At 42.6% G+C, this 26281-nt stretch overlaps 1 protein-coding gene across 1 annotated transcript in view; it reads left to right on the top strand.

The window, feature by feature from the left end:
- Positions 1 to 26281, top strand: part of FBXW8 (F-box and WD repeat domain containing 8) — a 191173-nt gene that overhangs the window by 46543 nt on the left and 118349 nt on the right. Inside the window, exon 3 of the mRNA XM_077292346.1 lies at positions 7043 to 7207. Within this exon, the coding sequence (XP_077148461.1) occupies positions 7043 to 7207 (165 nt within the window). The remainder of the gene's footprint in view (positions 1 to 7042; positions 7208 to 26281) is intronic.

The following is a 26281-nucleotide window of genomic DNA, read 5'->3' as shown; positions in this document are numbered from 1 at the left end:
TCCTTAAGCTGCGAAAACAGAAAAAACCTATCAGAGAACTTGCTACAATATTATGAGTGGCAAAATCTACAGTTTGGTACATCCTGAGAAAGAAAGAAAGCACTGGTGAACTCATCAATGCAAAAAGACCTGGGTGCCCACAGAAGACAATCGTGGTGGATGATCGCAGAATAATCTCCATGGTGAAAAGAAACCCCTTCACAACAGCCAACCAAGTGAACAACACTCTCCAGGAGGTAGGGGTATCAATATCCAAATCTACCATAAAGAGAAGACTGCATGAAAGTAAATACAGAGGGTTCACTGCACTGTGCAAGCCGCTCATAAGCATCAAGAATAGAAAGGCTAGACTGGACTTTGCTAAAAAACATCTAAAAAAGCCAGCACAGTTCTGGAAGAACATTCTTTGGACAGATGAAACCAAGATCAACCTCTACCAGAATGATGGAAAGAGAAAAGTATGGCAAAGGCGTGGTACAGCTCATGATCCAAAGCATACCCCATCATCTGTAAAACACGGCGGAGGCAGTGCGATGGCTTGGGCATGCATGGCTGCCAGTGGCACTGGGTCACTAGTGTTTATTGATGATGTGACACAGGACAGATGCAGCCGAATGAATTCTGAGGTATTCAGAGCCATACTGTATGCTCAGATCCAGCCAAATGCAGCCAAACTGATTGGTCGTCGTTTCATACTACAGATGGACAATGACCCAAAACATAAAGCCAAAGCAACCCAGGAGTTTATTAAATCAAAGAAGTGGAATATTCTTGAATGGCCAAGTCAGTCACCTGATCTCAACCCAATTGAGCATGCATTTCACTTGTTAAAGACTAAACTTCAGACAGAAAGGCCCACAAACAAACACCAACTGAAAACCACCGCAGTGAAGGCCTGGCAGAGCATCAAAAAGGAGGAAACACAGCGTCTGGTGATGTCCATGAGTTCAAGACTTCAGGCAGTCATTGCCAAGAAAGGGTTTTCAACCAAGTGCTAAAAATGAACATTTTATTTAAAATTATTGAATCTGTCCAATTACTTTTGGTCCCTTTAAAAACAGGGTGGCACATGTTAAGGATCTGAAACTCCTAAACCCTTCATCCAATTTTAATGTGGATACCCTCAAATGAAAGCTGAAAGTCTGAACTTCAACTGCATCTGAATTGTTTTGTTCAAAATTCATTGTGGTAATGTCTATAACCAAAATTAGAAAAATGTTGTCTCTGTCCAAATATATTTGGACCTAACTGTAACCCACTGTGTGATGCCCCTTGTCCTGCCTGAAGGGTGGTACATGACTTCTGTCTTGGGCCATGTTATACACTCTCAGGCCTTGCATTAACCATTACTACAGTCTATCTAATTTTTTTTTTAAAGGTTGTTGTCGTGGACCAACATATTGATCATTATCAGATCAGATTGGTCGGGGTCCAGCACTCCCACCAATCAACTTTTTTTTTCTGCTTCTGCACTAGCCACATTACTGGTTCCCCCATGGGTAATAATAGGCAAGTGTAGTCTTAGAAATGGCATCACTCACTGGTCAGCCTATCTATAGAACCGAACTAGCAATTCATAGAAAAAAAAGAAAGAATAGTGAAAATATGAATCTAATATTTGCATTATTATGGCTTTTTGTTATCTTTTAGTTACAGTTATGTTTCTCGTTGTGGTTGTTCTAGGCATAGCCATTCTCTTTGTGATTCCCCCTCCTTCATTTCTTCTTAGTTTATTGTAGAAATATACAAGAGAAAGTGCTTGAGGCATGGAGGATGCTGGCAGGCGGACAAGATCGGGAGCTACAGGGACCTAAAGTACAGCGTGCTGATAAGGATTGGCTGACCGCGGTTTGCGGGCTAGACATAGCCTAGTTTTATTAGGAATGTGGCCACTTCCAGCTCATAAAAAGTTCACAAACCAAGACTTTACGCATAACATCAGTAATATTGCTATTAATATGCTCCTGGTGCTTTTTTAATCCAGATTGGTTTATATTTCTTTTATGAAAAAAATCTTTTATATTAAAAATACACAAAGGCTTATTTACAGGATATTAGATTTGTGGGGGATGAAATCACTGTTGTTCCTCGTGAAGCCTTACATGAACCTCCAAGAGTCTCAGGAAGCTGATAAATCTGACAGGATGCCAGTGGCTCTTTATGCTCTTCACGTGAAATCTCAGCGGTGCCATGAACTAAAATGCTGAGGAGGGTTTTATTAGCGACTTCATACAGCTGAGCCTGGCTCCGCACGGCCCTTACTGGGTAGCTCCCTGCCAATTCTCCTGCATTAAGTTATAACCAACATGCATCAGGGTTTTGCTGGTTAACTCTCCTTCTCCAGCTTCTCGGAAAGATTAGGTAATGGTTACAATGCCCATTCCCTCTGGGACTTTATTGCCTTGATTGAAAATCCATAATATGTAAACAGCAAAAAAAAAAAGATTTTCTTATTCCTCTGTGTCTCTTCTGCTTTAAATCATGGGTTGTCTTCATTCATATGGTACAGGACAGCATCCATTCCCAGGAGGCACATTCCCCTGTCCAGCAGAAATGACCACTCCTGGTAAGAAACCTTCAGAACGGATTGTGCCATTGTGAATTTCCAACCAAAGATGGAAGGTTTTGGGCTGGAAAATCAATGCTCCATGATTAATCCCTATACACCCGATTTTTTTCCATTTGAAGACTGTAGTGCAATTGAAAATACATTACAATTCATGTACTTTGTTTTATGGCAATTTTGCATCAATGATGTTACGTTGTTTTTTGTTAACCCCAGAAAAACAGTATATGCTAGGTCAGAACCGAGCAAACTGTGGCCTGCAGTCCGCATTCGGCGCCAACTGTCTGTCCCGTGGGCCGGGACAGCTTAAGGACTGGATTAATTAATTTTATATTTTGATAGATCAGACTTTTATAGATGTGATGATACCACATATGTTTTTCTTAATGTAAGAAAAGTGGGGTGATTTGAATTTTTTTCATATTTTTCTTTTCTTTTTATTGTGTTTTGTAGCTCCCTTAGAAGACTTTAACCTTTCATCATCTGATCACTAATACACAGCAGTACTACAAAGTACATTTTAATCAGTAGATCTTGAAATTAACGTTAAAACATTTCCCTGGCTGTTTAAAAATATATTTTATCTCACAGCCCAGCAGGGGATTACAGCGGATTCTTTCTATCTGTGTACTCCCTTTGGGTTCCTGCCCAGGAGCTGTGGTATGATCAGACCATGTTCCTGCACGGTCAGACACAGCCAGTACACAGCACACAGCAGGGGCACATTTACAAGATTATCTCAGCACAGGAACATTTTATTTAAACACCTCTAATTGTGGAAGTTATTATTCCAAGATCTGTTAACTAACACCTTCACAATCTTTGACGTATGATGAACGGCATAAATAAAAAAGTCAGTTCTTGAATTGCTGGTTTTTGTTCATTGCTTCCCAAAAAATGGAATAGAAAGCGTTCAAAAAATGTGCCCGAAAATGGTACCAATAAAAACATCAACTGGTCCTGCAAAAAACAAAAGCTCACTTGGCTGAGATGTAGAAAAATTGTAGCTCTGAAAATATGGCGATGCAAAAACTTTATTTTGAAGAATACGGCTTTTTTTAGTGTGTGACCGCAGCAAAACGTAACAAAGCTATATAAATCTAGTATAGATGTACAGTAGTTCAATGCAGTATGTGCTGAACATTTTTTTCATAAGAATTTGGAAAAGATATGAAATGCCCTATAAATGTTCTATTCCTGATCCAAGAATCTCCACTTTTAGTTGAGATGAATCTGGGCTGCTCTTTATGTTCATGATCAGTGGTGAGCCAGTGCTGTGAAGTCGGTGACGGGACTCTGGGATATTGAGGAGTCAGAGATTTGGCTTACCGACTCCACAGCCCTGACCCAAAACAGTAGTTTTGCACCACATATGGGGTATCGGTGTATTCAGGAGGAACTGCACAACAAATTGTACTATCCATTTTCTCCTGTTAGCCTTTTGAAAATGCAAAATTTGGGGCGAAAATAATATTTTATTGGGGAAAAAGTAAAATGTTATTTTTTTTCCACATTGCTTTAATACCAGTGAACCCCCTAAAGGGTTAATAAACTTCTTGAATGTGGTTTTGAGCACTTTGAGGATGTAATTTTTTTAAATGGTATCTCCTTTGGGTATTTTCTGTCACATAGCCCATTAAAGTGATTTCAAATGGATGTGGTACCTTAAAAAAAAATTAAAAAAAAATGTAGTTTTGTAAATTTTATTGGAAAAATGAGCAATTGCTGATAAAATTGTAACCCTTCTAACTTCCTACAAAAATTTGTTTTAACAAATGATGCTGATGGGATCTAGACATGTGGTAAATGTTTTTTATTCACTATTTTGTGTGATATAACTATCTAGTTTAAGCACATAGAAATTAAAAGTTTAAAAATTGTTACATTTTCCAATTTTGTAAAATGTTTGATATTTTCAGAAACTCAAATCATATTGACCAAACTTTACCACTAACATGAAGTACAAAGTGTCATGAAAACACATTCTTCTGTGTCTTAAAATTCCCAATTCTGGAACAATTTCTCCTGATGCAGAGGAACTGACCCTTGGGTATACATTTTTACAGGGGTTGGGGGAGGTGGCTGTCCCATTTTAGTAGACTGTGGCGTGGGTTTTTGATAGGTATAGGTCCTAAGGCTACCTTGCCTTTCCTTCTTGATGATTAGGTCTAGAAATGTGATCTTGTTCATATTATGGTCGAGAAACCTCGGCCTTATTTAATTGATATTTAGGTTTTCTACAAATTACTGATAATCAGCCTCTGGGCCAGACCAAAGAATTAGGATGGAATCTATACAGTGGAGGAAATAAGTATTTGATCCCTTGCTGATTTTGTAAGTTTGCCCACTGACAAAGACATGAACAGTCTATTATAATTTTAAGGGTAGGTTAAATTTAACATTGAGAGATAGAATATCAAAAATAAAATCCAAAAAATCACATTGTATAAATTATATAAATGTATTTGCATTTTGCAATATTTGCGTATTTGTTATACTTTTATCTATTTTATGTTTTTCATTCCTGGAGAGCCTATCGCCATTCCACCTGGATCTACTCCAGCTACTTTTGCTTTGAACACCTGGTGCTAAAGAAGGTTTGCTAGCCAGTGGTGGAGTCGTCGCTGTCCAGCAAGGGATTAGTCTCGATGGAACCTGTGGTTCTGCTCAGCCAGGGTAATGGGTGTGTTGCTGTCCTGCAGCCTAGCCAGTGTAATTATCTCTCTGCTGTTGTCTATGGGATGGTACCAAACTCTATATGTTTTCGCAGATTTCCACTTCAGTTGCCAGATATTGTGCCTGGTTGTTCACTGCACTTTAATACAGGAAAGATATATGTCTTGGTACCGTGTTAGCCAGTGGATAGAAAAATATTCAGAATTAAGAGTCCTCAGTGGTTGATACCTTTTAATGACTAACTGAAAAGATGGTAACAAATTGCAAGCTTTCAAGACTACTTAGGTCTCTTCATCAGGCATAGACTAAAGCAAATTCTGAAGAATCACATATTTATGCACAACATAGTATAGAGAAAAAAAAAAAAACCATGGATAAGACAGGTGACATGAAGCAGAATTACCATGAGTGATAAACAGTTATGTCCATAAATATAAGACCAGTTCTTAGATAAGGAGTGTTTTATTGTCCTCTGATTGGGGTCTGGTTCTATTGTGATGACCCCACATGGTCTTAGTTAATGTAAAAAGACATAAATCCATGCGACACATTCATTTCGGCACCAAGAGTGTCAAAGGTCGTCATCAGCTTATATTCCCAGACTCTTCTGTCTCTTTGAGATTTGAAGTTATCTTTTTATACAAGTAATTTCATGTCCATAATGTTATGATTGGGGAGACAAAAATGTATTGCCACAGGTATATCCATTCTTTTTTTCTCTTATTGTATGGCGATGAGAGTTCATTCCTGTTCTCAGTTTCTGCCCTGTCTCCCCCACATACAGACCCCCAGTTGGACATTTAGTACAAATAATTAAGTACACCACATTAGATGTGACGTAGCTGAAAAGACCGGGGATCTTGTAGTCCTGCTGTGAATTGGGAATCTTTATCTTGTCCGTGGTCATTATAAATGGACAAGTTTTACATTTTTTCTGATTGCAAGGAAAGGTACCTGCAGCTGTTGGAGAGGACATGGAGCTTCTGACAATGATACTTCTTAGATTTGGGGGCTGCCTAAAACACAGTAGTGGGGGGGGGGGGGTGTGTCTGGAAAAATGGATTGTAAGCGGGCATCTTTTTGTAGTAAAGGTTGTAATTTCCGTGCAGCTCCCCTTATCACCTCCAGATTTGGATTCTAGGTGACCACTAGAGGCACCCAGTTGTTACCATCTTTTCAGTTAGCCATTAAAAGGTATCAAACACTGCACTTTAGGGTTTGATAGTTTGTGGATTCCTGTAATTGACCTGTACCCTGGCCTTGTTTTTTTCTGTTGTTGCTCCTGTTGCGACCTGGGGTTATTTGACAGCACTTTGATTTATTATCTGGCATCTGACCTTGGCTTTTGATCTTGTCTTTGTTCTGTCACTGCTGTTTCCTGACTATCTAGACTTCTTTCGCCTATGGGTTGTTCCTCCAGCCAGCAGCCCCTCTGTGGAAGGAATCCAGTAGACCTCATTGTAAGAGCAGATGTGTCCAGGGGTTTCTTACAGTATTTGATACACATTAGCTGTCTTTTAGTGTCTGTATAGAATTGATTGAGGATTTACGCAAGAATGCCTTTCTGATGGCAACTATTATAAGTCACCAGAGTCTGAAGGCCAAATCTGACATCTATTATCTACAGATTGTGCGCTGCTAAATCTTTTAATCTCTTTATGTCTCATGGATTAGAAAGAAGGTTGAACACTCTTTGGAAGAAGATCCGTTCTAAAACTTGAATTATTCATCATTGCTATTTGATCAAAATAAGCCAAGTATTTTTTTTGTTCCATGCCTCATCCTTTTCATTCTCTACAGGTAAGCAAAGCTTGGAAGGTTCTTGCTGAAGACGAAATGTTGTGGTACCGTGTGTGCCAACGGGAAGGACACCTGACTGACAGACAGGTTACAGCATGCTCGTCTTGGAAGGGAGCTCTGAAAGAAAGACGCACTCGGGAGAGCATGCTGAGGACGAACTGGAAGGTACCTCGCCCCTCTCTGTGTGCACCATTCTGTAACAACATTACACGCTCAAAACAAATCTCTTGCTGAGCTGAATTGCTAACCCTGCTGATATCACCGGAGTAAATAACTACTTTGTTGTTATCTACAATTTCATTCACTCCGTACAGATTGTTTTAACACTTAAAGGACATATTTCCAAATTTACGGAAAGTGCATATGGGTGTAAATGAATGCTTCAAGATTGGTACGAAAGGCATAAGTGCCATTAAATATTTAGCTTTTTCAGACCGTAGTATGAACTTGCAATCTCCTGCTGTAAGATATAATGAAAGGATATACCCAGGCTTGAATGTTAAGGCTATAGGCAGGCTCATTATGGCTATCGGTGGGATCAGCAGACAGTCTCATGTGTATGGAGGGGCCTCCCAACTCTTACCGACAAATGATGTTGGGACAAAGAATGATCCTGTATGTCAGATTTGTAATAGTCAATCGTTTCGTTCTTTGGCAGATAAGCAAGAGGAGTCTGGCAGCGGCTGTCATTCACCAGAGCTGAACATTCCTGTGTATGGGAGGCTTAGGAGTGATAGATGTAGGCTAAATGATTGTTTATGGGGGCTTTATATGTCAGCAGTATATCAATGGCTTTACTGAGATTGATTACTCTGATGACACGCTCGGACTTGCCCACAGGGGAAACTGTGAATTTCCTGGTAGGACCCCCATATGAGCAGTGCTTAGCACAATACGCTAGACTCACTATGTAAAGGCAAAGTAAGCATCTCATCATTCATTTAACAAATCCAGTTTATTGTTATATCAATTTGTGAACCTTAACTTTAACCCAACCGCAACTTTAGCCCAACCCTAACCGAAAAATGGAAATAAATACATTTTATAAGGGGGTGATAAAGGGGAGTTTGATTTACTATTTTTTTTATTTTGATCACTGTGATGAATCGACTTTCATCAGTGAACAGCACTGAGGCCCACTGGTCATTTGTCCAGCGCCCTGGCCCATGCAAGTCGATGACACCTGTACCTAGTGGTGTGGTCAGGTATCCATGCAGGCCGTCTAGCACGCACACCACGCTGATGTAGATGGTTTCTAATGGACTGACGTAACACTTGAGTGTCTCTCTCCTTCTGTAAATACGCCTGGAGTTGTGCGGCATTTATCATCAGGTTCCGAAGGCATTGGTCACAATGAAGCAGTCATCAGCGTGGGATGTGGCCAAAGAATGTCCACTTCTCTGCCTTTCTGTAACTCTTCCAGTCTCTCTTGTATCTATTGCAACCTGCTAATTATACTCTAAGCTCAGTGGCCACTCCCTTCTGAGAACATCCTGCTTAAAGCCTCGCAATGGCGAGTTACTGTTGATCAATTGTTGGGTGTCGTCTTGGCCTCATGATGTCAAAATGTGAACAGCATGATGTGGAAGACTGTGTAAATACCAGTACTAATTGAACCCCGAAATTTATTGGGTGATTCACGGATCAAACACCTGTTGTGAATTTTGCCATTAAGCTCCTTGTTAGAGAACAGCCAGTTGTGCAAAAAGTACTGAAACCATCACCAGTTGGACATGTGTACTCAAAAGTTTTGAGACGGTCACATTAAGTTCACCTGAAAAGTTAGAGCGTATTTTAGGTAAATCCTGATATTTCACCCGAAAGCCAAATATCCTTAGCTTTTTGAGTGTAGTGTATGTGTATACCCATACACAATAGGATAACTTTTGTTGTTGCTTATAACAGAAAACCAGGTAACCGATAAACCAATGTCTCTTTTGTTGAGATCTTTGTTTTTCGTTTTTTCTTAGACCCAATAGCTACAGGTCTTTGGTGAAGGGAAACAATGGGTATTACTGTCCCGGTGTGGCCAAAGATAAGACCCTAAACGCAATCTGTACCTGCACTTTACAACACCAGTGATGTGTCACAATCGTCTCTGCTCCTTTCCTTGTGTCTATGGGTGAAGGGATTGTGTTACCATGATTGTAGATGCAGGTTCTGGAGCCTCCCTTCTGGGGTTGCTGCCCTTACTTAGAACCATCCTCTGTTCCTCACTTGTTATCATTGGTCTTTTGGAGAAGCGGTGGTGTTTGGCTCTCCTTCACCTCTCTTCAATCTGTTTAGTGAGGTACATGTAAAAAGTTTAAGTTAATTTTAAGCATCTAGGTCTTTGCCACATAGCAAGCTTGTGTCTAAAGACCAAGGTTTAACAACTGTGGTAGACGATGCCAGCAGAAACAACTGGATTTTCGTCCTCCGATACACATCCAGTTGAAGTGTATTGTTGCGAACAGACCCGGTCCCATTGGGTACATCTGCGACTATATACGATGCCGGCCAATCAGAGGCCAGCAGCTGACATTGGTGTGCACATGACAGTGCGCACGACAGTGACGTCATAAGCTCATGTTGCACGCCAAAGTCAGCTGTTGGCTTCATAACCGGTCACACGCAGTACAGGAGCGAAGTGAAGGGGAGTATAATATTTATTTATAAATTATTTTTTTTTATAAGTGACCTTACTACTATATACACTGCTCCAAAAAATAAAGTGAACACTTAAACCCTTTCCGACATTGGGCATAATAGTATGCACACGCTGGAATCCCTCATCTTTTCCGGCACATATCAGCTGTTTTGAACAGCTGACATGTGCCTCTAACAGCCACAGGTGGAATTGTGATCCACTCGCCGCTGTTAACTAGTTAAATGCTGCTGTCAATCTCTGACAGCAGCATTTAAAACGTGCTTTATGGAAACGCACCGGAAATCCCGCCTATCGGTGACCCTGTCCCGTGATTGTGGGTCACCGATGGGTTGGCATGGCCACCAGAGGTCTCCAGCAGATCTCTATGGTTGTCAAACCCGGATTGCTATGAGCACCGACCACCGATATGATCATCGCCTGTATGTAGCAGAGCCGATCAAAGTATTGCCGCGTCTAGTCTCCGACGGAGACTATTACAGCATGCAAAAAGTTTAAAAAAAAATGTTTTTAAAAATAAAAAATGTAAAAGTTCAAATCACCCCCTTTCACCCCATTCAAAATAAAATAGTAGAAGAAAAAAAATCAAATATACACATATTTTGTATCGCCGCATTCAGAATAGCCCGATCTATCAATATAAAAAAGAATTAACCTGATCACTAAACGGCAAAACAAATAAAAGATAAAAAATCTCAGAATTACGATTTTTTTTGGTTACCACTACATTTCAATAAAATGCAATAACGGGCGATCAAAAGATCGTATCTATGCCAAAATTGTATCAATAAAAACATCAGCTCGGCGCGCGAAAAATAAGCCCTCACCAGCCAAATACCACGAAAAATGGAGATGCTACAGGTCCCTTAAAAAGGTGCTTTTTTTTCACCACTTCAGTAAAAAATAACTTAGTCAAGAATGATAGTCAATTATCAAGACAACCCCTATAAAGGAGTTGTTCTGCATGGGCTGACCACAGACCATTTTTGTGTTCTCATCCATTTTGGCTGTTGTTTTGGTTACTTTTGCATTTTGTCATTGCTTTCACCTCTAGAGGTACTGCACAGTAGCGTTAGGCGGTGTCTGCAACCCACAGAAGTTGCTCAGGTAGTGCAACTCATCCAGGATGGCACATCAATGCAAGCTGTGGCAAGAAGGCTAGCACTGTCTGTCAGCACATTATTCAGTAGTAACAAATCACCGTACACTCTTATTGGACATTTCCAGAGAGTTTATTACACATCTAGTGCATGCAGCAATAGCACAAAAACATTTTTGGAAATGGTGCAAGAAAAAATTAGAAAGCGACATCAATATAACGTTTTGACCCTTACAGGGTCTTATTCATATAGTTGCTGTAAAAAGAAGAGCATAAGAATCAAATTCCATAAATAATTAATAATTAACAAACCAGAGTGGTGCAAAAAATAATTTAAAAATAAAAAAGCATTCAAAATTTGGAAGGAGGACATGAGCATATCGTAATCAATGATACCAGGGACAAAAGAAAAACAGAAAAGTCATAGGACGTGCAGACAAAACCAACACAGTTATATTGAAATTATGAAGGGGGCCAAAAGAAAGGCCAACACATATGTAGATGTAGGTAGGAGCACAGAGGTGCTTTCTGGGATTGGAGCACATGTATAGAAGGGGGTCTGATAGTCAGTAATAGAGCCAGGTCAAACGTTTTTATAGGCACATAGTGCAAAGAGCAGAACAGTAAAAGCAATTGATGTCAATATACATATAAATACATTCCAGAGGCAGTTTGCATTACATGAAAACAAGTGAGAGTAGGTTCAAATGTTGAAGAGGAGAAATTTTATAATGCAAGGGGTAGCTGTGATCATGGAAACAAAGGTAGTCTGTGAATGTAGCAGTGCTAGACAGGTTAGGGTGTGCAGAAATGAGGTCGTGAGTATCCTGTTTAAAAGCCATGGATGTGGCGGTGTGGAGACCGGTATAGTGCAGGGCTCTGCATAAAGGTTACCTTGCTGGGTGTGGGTATCCGGCACTCCCGCGCCTTGGTTGCGTGCTGCATTCTGATATGAGCTGAGTATGTGGGCTGTAAATAGTTTGCTGCTGGAGCCGCCGGACTGGAAGTGCGTGGCTAGACATGCCCCCAGTGCTGACATCATCGGGTGATGATGTGGTCCGGAATCTCTATGTACGTTGTGTATTCTGCTTGTGCTCTGGTGGTATTTGGCTGGGAGCAGAGTGTATGTGTGACAGAAGTCCCATATTTGTGTACAGAGAGGCTACAAGTAACACGCTAAATATAGGGGGGAAGCCCATGTGGAAAATGGTATAGGATAGCACAATGTCCAGAGCATGGAGCAGATTTCAGGAGACAGGCCAGTACACCATGAGACATGAAGGGGACCGGAGGATGGCAAAAACTCAGCTACCTCCTCTTTATTCAGTCGCCATGACAGCACCACGAGAGAGGGGATCCGCCCTTCAGGGACAGGAAACCTACAGACCTAAAAGGGCGGCACCTCTCTCCCTCGTCAGTTGGTTTCCTGTCCCTGACAAGGGGAACCTCTTCAAACAGCCCTTATGAAGAAGGTCGAAGAAATGAAGATATCCCAGTCCTGGCAGGCCGATTCAGGTAGCGGGGGTCCCCTACCTCGGTCTGTCCAGAACGCCGGTAGCACCACACGGCAGGGGAACTTCTGGTGTCGGTGTCAGTAGAGAGGGGCAGCTTTTTTCAAATTGCTTGCCCCTTAAGTGGTCCGTCGCCGGCAGGTACCTGGTAAGTATATGGGGTCCTCTGCTGTGGCTGCGCCGGGGGTCCTCCCGGGGTCTGTCCATGATCTGGCGGTGAGGTTTTGTCGTCGGCTGGCCGGCGCTGGCTTCCTCGGCCGCGTGTCGGCTCGCTCGCCGCGGTCGTGGCCAGAAGGGGCGTGTCCGGGTGACGCGGCTGGTGGCGCGGCCTGATGGCGGGGCATGCGCAGTGTGACCGCGCCAGCCGATGACATCACTATCGCGTCCGAACCTGATCCAGGTATTCAGCGAGTATGCGGTGGAAGCGCATTTCCGGATGGACCGTTGTGGGGGGGGGGGGGAGCGGGCGTGGTCCTGGGGGGGGGGGACTTCCAACCTTTAAACATGGTACTGGGCAGATCACCTGGGAGCCTGCTGACCCCTATCCGGGGGCGGTACCTTTGGGGGCATATTTAATGAGGAGTCTGACTGCTGAGTGCTTCTGATTCATCGTGATGATCGAGTCGCTGGAGCTGGAAGCACCACTGCCTGACCAGCAGCAGCAACAGATTCAGCCTATTGAGGAGCCTCAAATTTTGTTCCAGCGTCGATCTAGTGGTAGCAGTCGCGCTGGTGGACACAAGAATACCCAAAAGTCAAGACAGAGCAAGTCCTCAGGCCGTAAAGCATAGCCGGCTAAGAAGGACTCCCCACGAATTACGGTACCGTTTACTGAACATTGGGTAAGTGATCTACGTGAATGTTCACTTAGTGATTTCCTGTTCCTCCTTATATTCCCTCTCTCCTTGTTAGGGGAAAAAAATGTTCCGCCAAAGCCAAGCATAGGGAGTGTGCCGAATGTGGGGAACCACTCCCAGATGGCCATGAAAGGAAGCTATGTAAACACTGCATACAACTCTTAATTGAGGATGAAGCCCCTGACCTTACTTACACTCTAAGGGATATGATTAGATAGGAAGTTAAAGGTTCTATTAGATCCATGTCCCAGAAAACGGATGTCAAGAGAAGCAAACATGCTTGGTCTCCAGTTTCGGATTTGGGTTCGGACTTAGTAACATAGTAACATAGTTAGTAAGGCCGAAAAAAGACATTTGTCCATCCAGTTCAGCCTATATTCCATCATAATAAATCCCCAGATCTACGTCCTTCTACAGAACCTAATAATTGTATGATACAATATTTTTCTGCTCCAGGAAGACATCCAGGCCTCTCTTGAACCCCTCGACTGAGTTCGCCATCACCACCTCCTCAGGCAAGCAATTCCAGATTCTCACTGCCCTAACAGTAAAGAATCCTCTTCTATGTTGGTGGAAAAACCTTCTCTCCTCCAGACGCAAAGAATGCCCCCTTGTGCCCGTCACCTTCCTTGGTATAAACAGATCCTCAGCGAGATATTTGTATTGTCCCCTTATATACTTATACATGGTTATTAGATCGCCCCTCAGTCGTCTTTTTTCTAGACTAAATAATCCTAATTTCGCTAATCTATCTGGGTATTGTAGTTCTCCCATCCCCTTTATTAATTTTGTTGCCCTCCTTTGTACTCTCTCTAGTTCCATTATATCCTTCCTGAGCACCGGTGGACTTGGGTGAACTGAGCTCTGATTCCTTTCCGTCATCCTCTTCTTCCATAGAGGCCGAATCCGGTCACTCCTGTTTACCACTAGACAGAGTTAACCATCTGGTTAAAGCGATGAACAACACAATGGGGATTGAGGAGACCCACTCAGAATGTTCTATGCAGGAAATTATGTTTAAAGGCCTAGATCGAAAATCCCGAAGGGTTTTTCCGGTGGTGGATAAGATAAATACGTTGATTACAAAGGAGTGGAAAAAACCTGAAAGGAAAGGTTCGCTTCCACCGGTATTTAAGAGGAGATATCCATTTGAGGAGGAAGCCTCGTCCTCATGGGACAAGGCTCCGAAACTGGACGCAGCAGTGGCCAAAACGTGTAAAAGGACCTCCCTTCCGTTTGAAGGGCTAGGAAATCTAAAAGATCCACTAGATAGGAAGGTTGACGTTTTTCTGAAAGGGGCTTGGGAAACCTCAGCAGGATCCTTAAGGCCAGCGATTGCAGCAACTTGCACAGCATGATCACTGATGGTGTGGCTTGACCGCTTAGAGGATCAACTAAAAAATAAGGCTCCCAGGAATGAGATACTTTTGTCCCTACCTATAATTCAGGAGGCAGCAGCTTTTCTATCAGACGCGTCGGCAGATTCTGTCAAACTAGCCGCAAGATCTTCAGCCCTTTCTAATACAGCTGGTAGAGCTCTATGGATTAAATGTTGGCCATGAGATTTACAAGCCAGATCAAAGCTGTGTAGCATTCCATGTGAAGGGGCACATTTATTTGGTCCAGTTCTTGATGAACTATTGGAAAAGGCGGGCGATTAATAAAAAACGGTTGCCTTACCTAGGAAGACCCTTTTATAGACCGGATTATAATAAAGGATGGTTTAGCCGCAGAAGGTCGAATAGAGAAAGACCCAGATATGATAATAATAGAAGGAAAGGAGGATATATGTTTAATACCTCTCGGGACTATAAAAAATCTCAATGACTGCCGGACCAGGGAGGGGGTAGGCTTTTAGCCTTCTATCCTGCCTGGTTACAAATTTCCAACAGTCCATGGATTCTCAGCGTTATTGAAACTGGCGTAAAGTTTGAGTTCCAACGGGTCCCTCATGATAAATTTACTTTAACCCCCATCCGTTCTTCTTCTGCAGAACAATTGGCACTAGAGTCGGAGGTTCAGGAACTTCAGAAAAAAGGGATTCTGATTAAAGTGCCCGCTTTACAAAGAGGTAAAGGGTTCTACTCCCCTCTCTTTCTGGTAAAAAAAAAACCTGACGGATCTTTTCGTACCATTATTAATTTGAAAGGCCTGAATAAATTTTTGCTGGTCCCGTCTTTTAAAATGGAGTCTGTAAAGACGGCAATAGAACTCCTCTTTAACAATTGCTTCATGGTTGTCCTAGGTCTGAAAGACGCCTATTTTCACGTCCCGATACACATAGAGCACCAACAATTCCTTAGGGTGGCGGTTTCAGTAGACGGCTCAGTACAGCACTTACAATATCGTGCACTACCCTTTGGAGTCATGGTTGCACCCTGGGTTTTTACTAACATCATGGTAGAGGTTATGGCACACCTTCACGAACAGGACATATTAATAGTTCCCTACCTAGATGACCTATTGATTGTAGGACATTCAGAATCACATTGCAAAAATCAATTGGAGAAGGTGACATCCGTGTTACACAAATTAGGGTGGATTATTAATTTGAAAAAATCCCGTTTACAGCCTTTAAAAGTTCAGGAATTTCTGGGTCTTACCATAGACTCCAGTCGGCAGGAGTGTCGTCTGCCGGATTCAAAAGTAGATAGTATCCAGCGGTTAGCAATCAGACTGATTAATAATCCATTAGTCTCTGTAAGAGGGGCGATGTCACTATTGGGTTCACTCACATCGTGCATTCCGGCTGTTCTCTGGGCTCAATATCATACCAGAACACTACAGTGGGACATTTTACAGAATTCCCGTCGCTTGAAAGCTCATCTCGATAGCAAATTCTCATTGTCCGTTGAATCAATTCAATCGCTACATTGGTGGACACACGTACCAAATTTACGTAGGGAGGTTCCCTGGACAAATTATATAACTCGGATAATAAATACAGATGCTAGCCCCACGGGATGGGGAGCACACTTGGAAAGTAGTTGGGTACAGGGACTATGATCTCGGTCCGAACAGAGTTTGTCATCCAATTTGAAGGAGTTATTAGCGGTAGAACGCGCTTTAAGTAGTTTTCTTCTACCCCTACAGGGTCGGCACGTCAGACTTTTCTCCGACAACCAGGTAACCGTAGCATACATTAACCACCAAGGAGGTACTCGGTCTGGTTCATTAATGGAGGTCGCGGATCATATTTTTCAGATGGCCGAAAATCATCTACTATCACTCACGGCTCTTCACATAAAAGGAAAGTGCAATATCATGGCCGACTGACTATCTGAGCTGCAACCAACCAACTAAGAGAAGAGCGTCTACCGCATACGGATTGTCTCTGGGGTTTAAGGAGCAGAATTGATGCAGTTTTCTGTTTTGTCGGTTGGCAAACAGATCTATGTCTGGACATCCCCACAACTGTATGATCTGGTTGAAGATGGATGAATTTAGTTGGTTGGTTGCTTCTCTGACTGACTGCCGGCCGGAAAGTAAGAGCAGAGCACAGCGGTGACGTCACCGCTGTGATCTGCTTTCACTTTACGGCGGCACTCAGTCAGAGCGGGAAGCAGACTGCAAGGGACCTGACGGACACCGGAATGTGAGTATGTACTGTTTGGATTTTTTTACTTTTACGATGGTAACCAGGGTAAACATCGGGTTACTAAGCGCGGCCCTGCTCTTAGTAACCCGATGTTTACTCTGGTTACCTGGGGCCTTCGGCATCGTTGGTCGCTGGAGAACTGTCTGTGTGACAGCTCCCCAGCGACCACACAACGACTTTCCAACGATCACGGCCAGGTCGTATCGCTGGTCGTGATTGTTGGAAAGTTGCAGAGTGTGACAGTACCCTTACCCAACTAACCATGAAGAGTATACAGGTGCTACTCACAAAATTAAATTAACATTTTCATGATATTCTATTTCAGTTCTTCAATACAAAAAGTGAAACTCCTATATTATATAGTCATTACAAACAGAGTGAACTATTTCAAGTGTTTATTTCTGTTAATGATGATGATTATGGCTTACAACCAATGAAAATCCAAAAGTCATTATCTCTGTAATTTAGAATACTTTATAACACCAGCTTGAAAAATTTTTTTAAAATCCGAAATGTTGGCCTACTGAAATGTATATTCAATAAATGCACTCAATACTTGGTCAGTGCTCCTTATGCGTTAATTACTGCATCAATGTGGCGTGGCATGGAGGCCGTCAGCCTGTGGCACTGCTGAGGTGTTATGGAAGCCCACTTGTTTTGATAGCATCCTTCTGCTCCTCTGTAATGTTGGGTCTGGTGTCTCTCATGTGCCATAATGACCATGCTCCATAGATTATATATGGGGTTAAGGTCAGGCGAGTTTGCTGGCCAATCAAGCACAGTGATACTGTTGTTTTTAAACCAGGTATTGGTATTTTTGGCAGTGTGGACAGGTGCCATGTCCTACTAGAAAATGAAATTTCCATCTCCAAAAAGCTTGTCAGCAGAGGGAAGCATGAAGTGCTCTAACATTTCCTGGTAGACTGCTGCTCTGATTTTGGTCTTGATAAAACACCTACACCAGCAGATGACATGGCTCCCAAAACAATCACTGTTTGTGGAAACTTCATACTAGACCTCAAGCAGCTTGGATTTTGTTTCTCTCCACTCTTCCTCCAGATTCTAGGACCTTGATTTCCAAATGAAAAACAACATCTTGGACCACTGTGCAACAGTCCAGATCTTTTCCTGCTTGGCCCAGAAAAGACACTTCTGGCATTGTCTATTGGTCATGAGTGACTTGACACAAGGAATGCGACACTTTTGTAGCCCATGTCCTAGATACATCTGTGTGTGGTGGCTCTTGAAGCAATGACTCCAGCAGCAGTCCACTCCTCGTGAATCTCCCCCAAAATTTTGAATGGCCTTTTCTTAACAATCATTTCATGGCTGCGTTTATCCCGGTTGCTTGAGCACCTTTTTCTACCACACTTTTTCCTTCCATCCAACTTTCCATTAATATGCTTAAGTACAGAACTCTGTGAACAGCCAGCTTCTTTAGCAATGACCTTTTGTGGCTTGCCCTCCTTGTGGAGTATGTCAATGACTGCCTTCTGGACATCTGTCAAGTCAGTAGTCTTCCTCATGATTGTTGAGCCTCCTGAAACAGACTAAGGGACCTTTTTAAATGCTTAGGAAGCATTTGCAGTTTTTTTTTGGGGGGGGGGTAATTCTAATTTACTGAGATAATGACTTTTGGGTTTTCATTGGCTGTAAGCCATAATCATCAACATTAACAGAAATAAGCACTTGAAATGGATGACTCCGTAATGACTCAATATTATGTATGAGTTTCACTTTTTGTATTGAAGAACTGAAATAAATTAAATTTTTTAAGATATTCTAATTTTGTGAGAATCACCTGTTTATTAAAACTAACTTATACACCCATAAGTACTGACTGTTGTGAACATGTTTATATTATTGAAAATGATTAATTCTGTTTGGTAAATGCTTCTACCATGCATTTCTGACTCATTCCAGCTTCACAGATAAGGAACCTGGCACAGATGGAAACCAGACCACATTTCCCACTAATGACATTACCTGGAGCTACAATTCTGTATAGAGTTTTATGTCCATAGGGATGCAATGCAGCTCATGGGGATATACAATTTAAGGTAAGAGAAAGGGTTTAGCTGAGATTAAACTCCCAGTTTCAGTAAGAAGACTGGTCTCATGATCAATCTTGGCCCGCTATATAGCAGGAGGCTCTCCCGAATATGGAGAATAACTATAATAAATATCTTTTCACTCATCCCGAATTTAGGGAAATCGTTGATTCTCACAAGATCCGTCCAGATAAACGATTCACAGGGCAGAAGCCCATAAAGTCAAAATATTCCTTATCCTCCTCAGAGGGCGCCTCTATTAAAAACCCAACCGATCGTCAGATCGACAATATGGCGCGTTCAGCCTTTGAAGCCTCAGCAGCCGCTACCTGGGTGGCTAAGGCTATGACCCACTGGGCTGAGGTCTTGTCTTCAGCGGTGCTGGATACCAATCTTCCCCCCGGGATAGCTACTCAGATAGCCAGAGTTGGAGATATTGTAGTGACAGTGTCCCTGGATGCCGCTAACTGCGCTTCTCAAGCAGCAGCAAATGCCATCACCATCCAGAGGTCCTTATGGCTCAGGGACTGGCATGCAGATTCTGCTCCAAAAAGTCATTGACTTCTCTACCATATCAGAGCGGTCGCCTTTTTTGGCGAAAAGCTCAACCAATTGATTTCCGACGCCACTGGAGGGAAGAGTAAATTTCTTCCACAACCACAGGCTTCGTTACAACTCAAACTGGTCCTCTTCCACATCTCCCGGTTCCGGCCGGACACAACGTGGAGACTGGTTCCCAGGCCTCTTATAAACCTTCCCCTTGATGGAGAGGCAGGTCTAGGCAGTTGGGATCCAGAGGCTCCAGAACGAGCAGACCTTCCATACAATGACTCCCTGTGGTATCCGGAGGACACCCTCAAAGTAGGCGGCCGCCTGCTTTCCTTCAGTGCCGCGTGGTTCTCGGTCGCTCACGACGAGTGGGTCCGCGACCTAGTGTCCTCCGGATACAAGATAGACTTCTTATCTCGTCCTCCCAGGGCAAAAGCTTCAGAGTTCTTCCAAGCTTTAAGTTCTCTGAGAAAAGATGGAATTATTATTCCGGTCCCTCAAAGCGAACGGTATCAAGGTTTTTATTCAAACCTCTTCATGGTTCCAAAGGACGACGGTATAGTACGGCCCATACTGGACCTAAAACTGCTAAACATGTTTGTCAGGGTGCGACGTTTCTGGATGGAATCGCTTCGTTCTGTCATCGCCCCATGGGAAAAGGCGAGTTCCTGGTGTCTATAGACATCCAGGACTCGTACCTCCACATTCCTATTTTACCTTCTCCAACATGTTTCTTCGCTTTGCAGTTCAGGAACAACACTTCCAATTCATTGCTCTGCCCTTCGGCCTCGCCATCGCCCCCAGGGTATTCACAAAGGTCATGGCGGCTGCCGTGGCCATACTCCACACCCGAGAGGTGGTGGTGCTACCGTATCTAGACGATATCCTCATCAAAGGCCCCTTTTTCCGCGCCTGCAAGGAGGCTGTGAACATCACAATAGATTCTCTTTCTCGCCTGGTTTGGAAGATAAACTTCAAAAAAATCTTCCCCAGTACCGGCTCAGCAAACTTCCTTTCTAGGAATGATACCGGACTCGTCCCAGTGGTTGGTGCTTCTTCTCCCGAAAAAGATCTGTCTTACAGCGGGAAGCTCTCTCAACCTCCGCGGGTGTGTCAGCACGCATAGTGGACTTTGAATTTCTTAAAATCACATCCACTATGCTGTAACATCTGGACGCTACGGATGTTCGCAACGTCCAACCCGCCACGTTGACTGACCGTGGGAACATACCCTTAAACTGATACACTATTTAACTCTTTCAGTGAACACCGTAACCTAAATAACACCACAATAACCAGTGATTTTTCATCATACCAACCAAAAAAAACACAATAAAGACGAATGTAAATAAAAATGTTTATAACTGAAAACTTAGTCTTGTCCTGCAATAAAACCAACTGCCATAAAGATCTATCAGTGGCAAAATAAAAAGCTATTGTTCTCCGAATACAGCAATGCAAAAGCAATTATTTTTTTCTACAAAATTTTTTATGGTGTAAAAGCTGCAAAACATAAAAAACTATATAAATGTGCTATCACTGTAGTCGTAGTGACCCCAAAAATGAAGCCATCTTATCACTTTTACCATATGGTGAATAGCATAAAAAACAAAAAAAAACAATTACTGATTTGCGGTTTTTTGATTATTCTGCCTCCCAAAAATCAGAAAACAATGTTATGTAACTGAAAATGGTACGAATAAATACTTCAACTCATCCAGCAAACAAGACAGCACACAAGCCTGTGTTCAGAAATATAGAAAAACTAAATCTCTCAAAATACGGCGATGCAAAAACTTTTCTTTGTTAAAAAAAAAAAAAGGTGTTCTTTAGTGGATAATAGATATAGAACAACTATATAGATCTGGTATCTCTGTAATCGCGCTGACCTGAAGAAAAAAGCCGGCTTATCACGTATACCTCATGGAGAATGGCATAAAAAATAAATCAAAACCAATTTTTCACCTGCTGTTGATTAGTCTATTCTGCCTCTCAAAATTGCAGTAAGGCTCATCTCACATTTATCCTGTGATGTACGCTGAGTTCTTACACTGATAGAAGATTCCCTATAATGAGACAGATGGAGACACTTCGGGCTGTGTCTGGCCTATGATCTGTCAGGGCCTGTTTTTTAATTGTGCATAAAAGTATGTCCCACCACAGTTTTTTTGCACTTCTGAAAAGGACACCGCTAAACAGAGGCCAGACAGAGTTCAGAGTAACTCTGCTGCCTCATAGTGAATGGGTCCTTCCCGGGTTTTGTCTGAATCACATTATTTGGAGATTGTAGTGCAGCGGGGTTGGTGCGGTGTGATAGATAGGCAGGGACCACTAGTTAGTTCACAGCAAACGTGTTTAATGTACAAACAACTCACAGCATGAACAGCACACGGTATTCTCCGGATCGCAGTCGAGGTGTCACAACAGTCCGTATACAAGACCGGTTGCCAAGGGATACTGCATCACCGTATCACGCTGTGGGGTGCCAGGCGTTTGCTGTTCTTAAAGGGACTCTGTCACCTGAATTTGGAGGGAACAATTTTCAGCCATAGGGGCGGGGTTTTCGGGTGTTTGATTCACCCTTTCCTTACCCGCTGGCTGCATGCTGGCTGCAATATTGGATTGAAGTTCATTCTCTGTCCTCCATAGTACACGCCTGCGTAAGGCAAGATTACCTTGTGCAGGCATGTACTACGGAGGACAGAGAATAAACTGCAATCCAATATTGCAGCCAGCATGCAGCCAGCGGATAAGGAAAGGGTGAATCAAACATCCGAAAACCCCACCCCTATGGCAGAAAATTGTTCCCTCCAAATTCAGGTGAGAGTCCCTTTAACTCTTTTACCTCACACAAGCTGGATGTTGCAGAGCCACCTTCTCTGCCACTTGCAAACAAACACTGACACACCCAACCCTTTGTTGTAGGGTTTTTAAGTGAAACCTGTGGCTACGAGCCACTTGTAATTTCTGGCCGGGAGGGGGCGGACCACCGCTCTACCATCCCGACTATTTTTTAGCAAGCCAGGAAGAATGGTCTGTTATCTTTATGTTGGCTTTTAAATTTAAGTGTTGATTTCTGGATGGTGAAGAAAGCAGACTTTTGTTTGTGTAAGCCTGGAATATTGACTTGTAAGCTGATGTTTGATATAACATAGTGTGCTCTTATCCTTGATGACTAGTGTAGTTTACTGATATGATAATTATACATTGTCTAGCCCATATAGTTTGTTGATTTTTAAAACGGGGAAAATCTATGCAAATAGATTACGTAATCAAACAAGGTGACTTGGTCGTCATCATTCTTCCCCTTATCTGTGAGGAATGAAGAACACTTGTTTAAACATAAAAATACGTGATATGCCTCTGTATACTCTGAGACAGACAGAGAGAGATGAGACAGCCAGAGATCCTGACAAGACATCCAAACATCCTGGGGATCCTACAGGACTGCTGCCAATTCATTATGGCTCCATCACGAGGGACACGAATCTATCATTCTACAGAAAACAACCTAGTGGACCTCGGCCAATATAAAGAGAGCAATGGTGATGAGATCAAGTAGTATTACTTGATTATTTAATCTGTTTGCATAGTTTTTCCCTGTCTGCTTTCGAAGTCAACAAACTGACTCCAGAATGCAATGCATAATTCGCATATCAGCAAACCTCATTAGTCATCAAAGCAAAGCACACACTATGTTATATGAAATATCAGCTTACAAGTCACTGTTACAGGCTTACGCAAGCAAAAGTATAGATAACAGCATATTCTTCTTAGTGTGCTAAAAATAGTCATCTGGGTAATTAAGATATAATCCGGTTTCTTCACAATGAGCATTGTAAGTTTTAAAGAAATATTGGGGCCAATGACAATCTTTAAATGAATTCAAGAAGTCTTTAGCCCTATTCTCTCCTGTCTTATTTAATTTTAGGACAGAGGAGCCCCTATAGGGTCTGGGTCTTCCACCAGGAAAAAAAATATAAAACAGAAGATGTGCTACTTGTAATGCTAAGTTACCTTAGACACCTGAGAAACAGGAAGGGATTATCATTTCCCGTACTTGAATGATCTCCTTTTAGTGTCAGACTCGGCGCAACAACTCGACCATCATCTCTAAAGAACTATCTTCACTTTGAGAAAGATGGGTTGGTTTGTCAATTGGGAGAAGTCCAATTTAGAGCCAGGGGCACAAAGGGTTTTTATGGTGGTTCTCCTGGATTCTTACCTCAGGATCTCCTTTCTGCCCCCTGTAAAACAGGAAGAAGTCAAGAACAAGGTTCAGTCCATCCAGGGGAAAAAAACAGGTGTCATTCAGACTTGCATTGAGCGTTTTGGAATTAATGATATCCTGTTTTCCAAGTGTAAGGTGGGGTCAAGCCCACTCAAGGATGCTTCAAAGAGCGATATTGCCCACCTGGGACAGGCGACTAATAGGGCTGGACAAGAAAATAGTCATATCTGCAGAAGTAAAGAAGTCGTTGACATGGTGGACCTCTCTAAAACATATCCAGAGAGGTGTGCATTGGATCCTTTCCCCTTACGACCGGGTCAGAACCAACGCAAATCAGCAAGGTTGGGGTTCCGAGGTAGGTCAGTACCTGCAGGGAACATGGTCTCCAGAAGTCAGTGCCAGGCCCTCAAACTACAGAGAACTGCGGGCTGTGTGGTAGATGCTCTAGAGTTGCCTAGACAATCTCAGGGGCCAACATGTAAAAATCTTATCAGACAATGTCACAACGGTCTCCTTTATTCGTCATCAGTGGGGCCCGAAGTGTCATCTTCTGCAAGCTCTAGCTCTACAAATTTTCCTTTGGGCAGAGGGAACTGTCCTTTCCAAACAGGCGGTTCATCTGAAAGGCTCACAGAACAGAGTAGCAGACTTTCTCAGAAGAGAAACGGTATGGTCCTCAGAATAGGAACTAAACACAGCTGTGTTTCAACCCAAAGTTGGGGTGTCCCTCAAGTAGACCTGTTTGCATCACGGAAAAACTCACGGGTGACAAGGTTCTTTTCCCTTAACCTGGAAGAAAATCTGGATGGGGTGCTTGCCTTGTCTCAGAATTGGGAAAAGGATTGGTTATATGCCTTCCTGCCTTTTCTGTTGCTCCCAAGAGTCTTGAGAAAGGTTCAGGAAGATTGAGCTATCGTAATACTGATCGCCCCCTTCTGGCCGAAAAGGATCTGGTTCCTTCTTTTAAGTCAGATGGCTTCAGAAGATCCACTTTCCAATCAATCCAGTGAGAGATGACATCTCTCTCTCTCTCAAGATCCCCTCCTATATCACAATATAGAGCTACATCTAACAGCTTGTTTCCTGAGAGGCAGATCCTAATGTCTCAGGGTCTGGTGGATTGGGTGGCTGTGATGATGCAGGCGAGCAGGAAACCGGTGACTTCAGCTATTTCTACAAAATCGGGGAAAAAATTCTTACAATACGGGGAAACCATCATTGACATCTCCTGCCTGGACATTCCTAGGATCCTGAATTTCTTACAACTAGGGTTCTAGAAAGGTCTGAGGGCCAAGTAAGCTTAGCGTCCTGATTTCATCACGGAGCATCTTTTTTGACAATCTGTTGGCAAAACATCCCTGGGTCACTAGATTTTCTAAAGCAATTCGCAGATTGAAACCCATAATTAGGAAATCAGTATCCCTGTGGGATTAAACCTAGTACTGAATGCTGTATGTAAGTCTCCTTATGAACCTCAAGAGGACATTAATATTCTGAAGAAAGGTTTCTTGGTGGCCATCACTTCGGCGTTAAAAGTATTTCGAGATCCTTATCTACACATACTTTAAGATTGTACCATACTTATACTAGACCCAACGTTTCTTCCAAAAGTGGTGTCCAGTGCCAACTTGAATCAGGAGATTATCCTACCCTCCTTTTGCCAATATCCAAAAAAATGGAAGGAATGAATATTTAATTAATTGGTTGTAAGACAGACGTTTCTACAGTATGTGGAGCCTACGAAAGGTTGGAGGCAGAATTCAAACCTCTTGTTCCAATTGCGGGCAAATATAAAGGCAAGAAGACTTCCAAGGCATCATTGGCCAGATGGATCACATCTACAAATTCCCTAGCTTAGACCTGAGAAGGGACCACCCAAAGATGTTAGAGGGCAATCGGGGACCAGATTTGTAGAGCCGCAACCTGGTCTAGCCGGAATACCTTTTGTAGACATTAGAAGTTGGATGTGTTATCTGGGCAACAGATGGCCTATGGAAGGAAAGTCCATCGGCAATAGTCCCTCCCTAAAATACATTAATTTGGTATTTCTCCTGGTGTGCTGTTGGGAGGGACGTCCTGGAAAGTGGGAATTGGTCCTACCGGTAATTGTATATCCAGGAGTTCATTATGACCGCACCCTTACATTGCCTCCCTTGAATTCCCTGTACTTATGTGAAGTTAACATTTGTATAAGAGAATTCAATAAAATTGAGTTACATCCATCCTGGTGTGATTGGTAAAGACACTGAGGGTGAGGGGATGGGTGGGGGGGGGCTTTTAACATCTCTTGTGTTTCCTGTCCCTAGAGGATGAGCAAGACTACCTCCTGGTGTGCTGTCATGATGGACTCCTGGAAATACAATTACAAGTAGGACTAATTCCTACTTTTTAGAAGTTTTTACACTATTTTCTTAGTTTTTTTGAAGGTTTCGCTTCCATATTAGCCAAGCTTTTTGTCCCAGCGGCACAACATAAGAAGTGGCTACTGATGGAGGGTCACGTGACAAGGCCACCTCAAATGAAAGACAATGCACCTTCCCTAGTTTACTGTATATTCACAACCTGCACAAGGGAAGATATTGCTACAATATTGTAATCTGTGCTTGCAACCAGCGAATTTGTTCATTTGCAACCCGAGGAGGCAGACTCGTCACACAAGATAAACATTCCTGTTCCACTGGCAACGTTTTGCTTAT

The sequence above is a fragment of the Ranitomeya variabilis genome, chromosome 1, assembly GCF_051348905.1.
Source record: "Ranitomeya variabilis isolate aRanVar5 chromosome 1, aRanVar5.hap1, whole genome shotgun sequence".
Lineage (NCBI taxonomy): Eukaryota > Metazoa > Chordata > Amphibia > Anura > Dendrobatidae > Ranitomeya > Ranitomeya variabilis.
The sequence above is the reverse complement of the archived record's forward strand: the minus strand, read 5'-3'. Positions and strand labels throughout refer to the sequence as shown.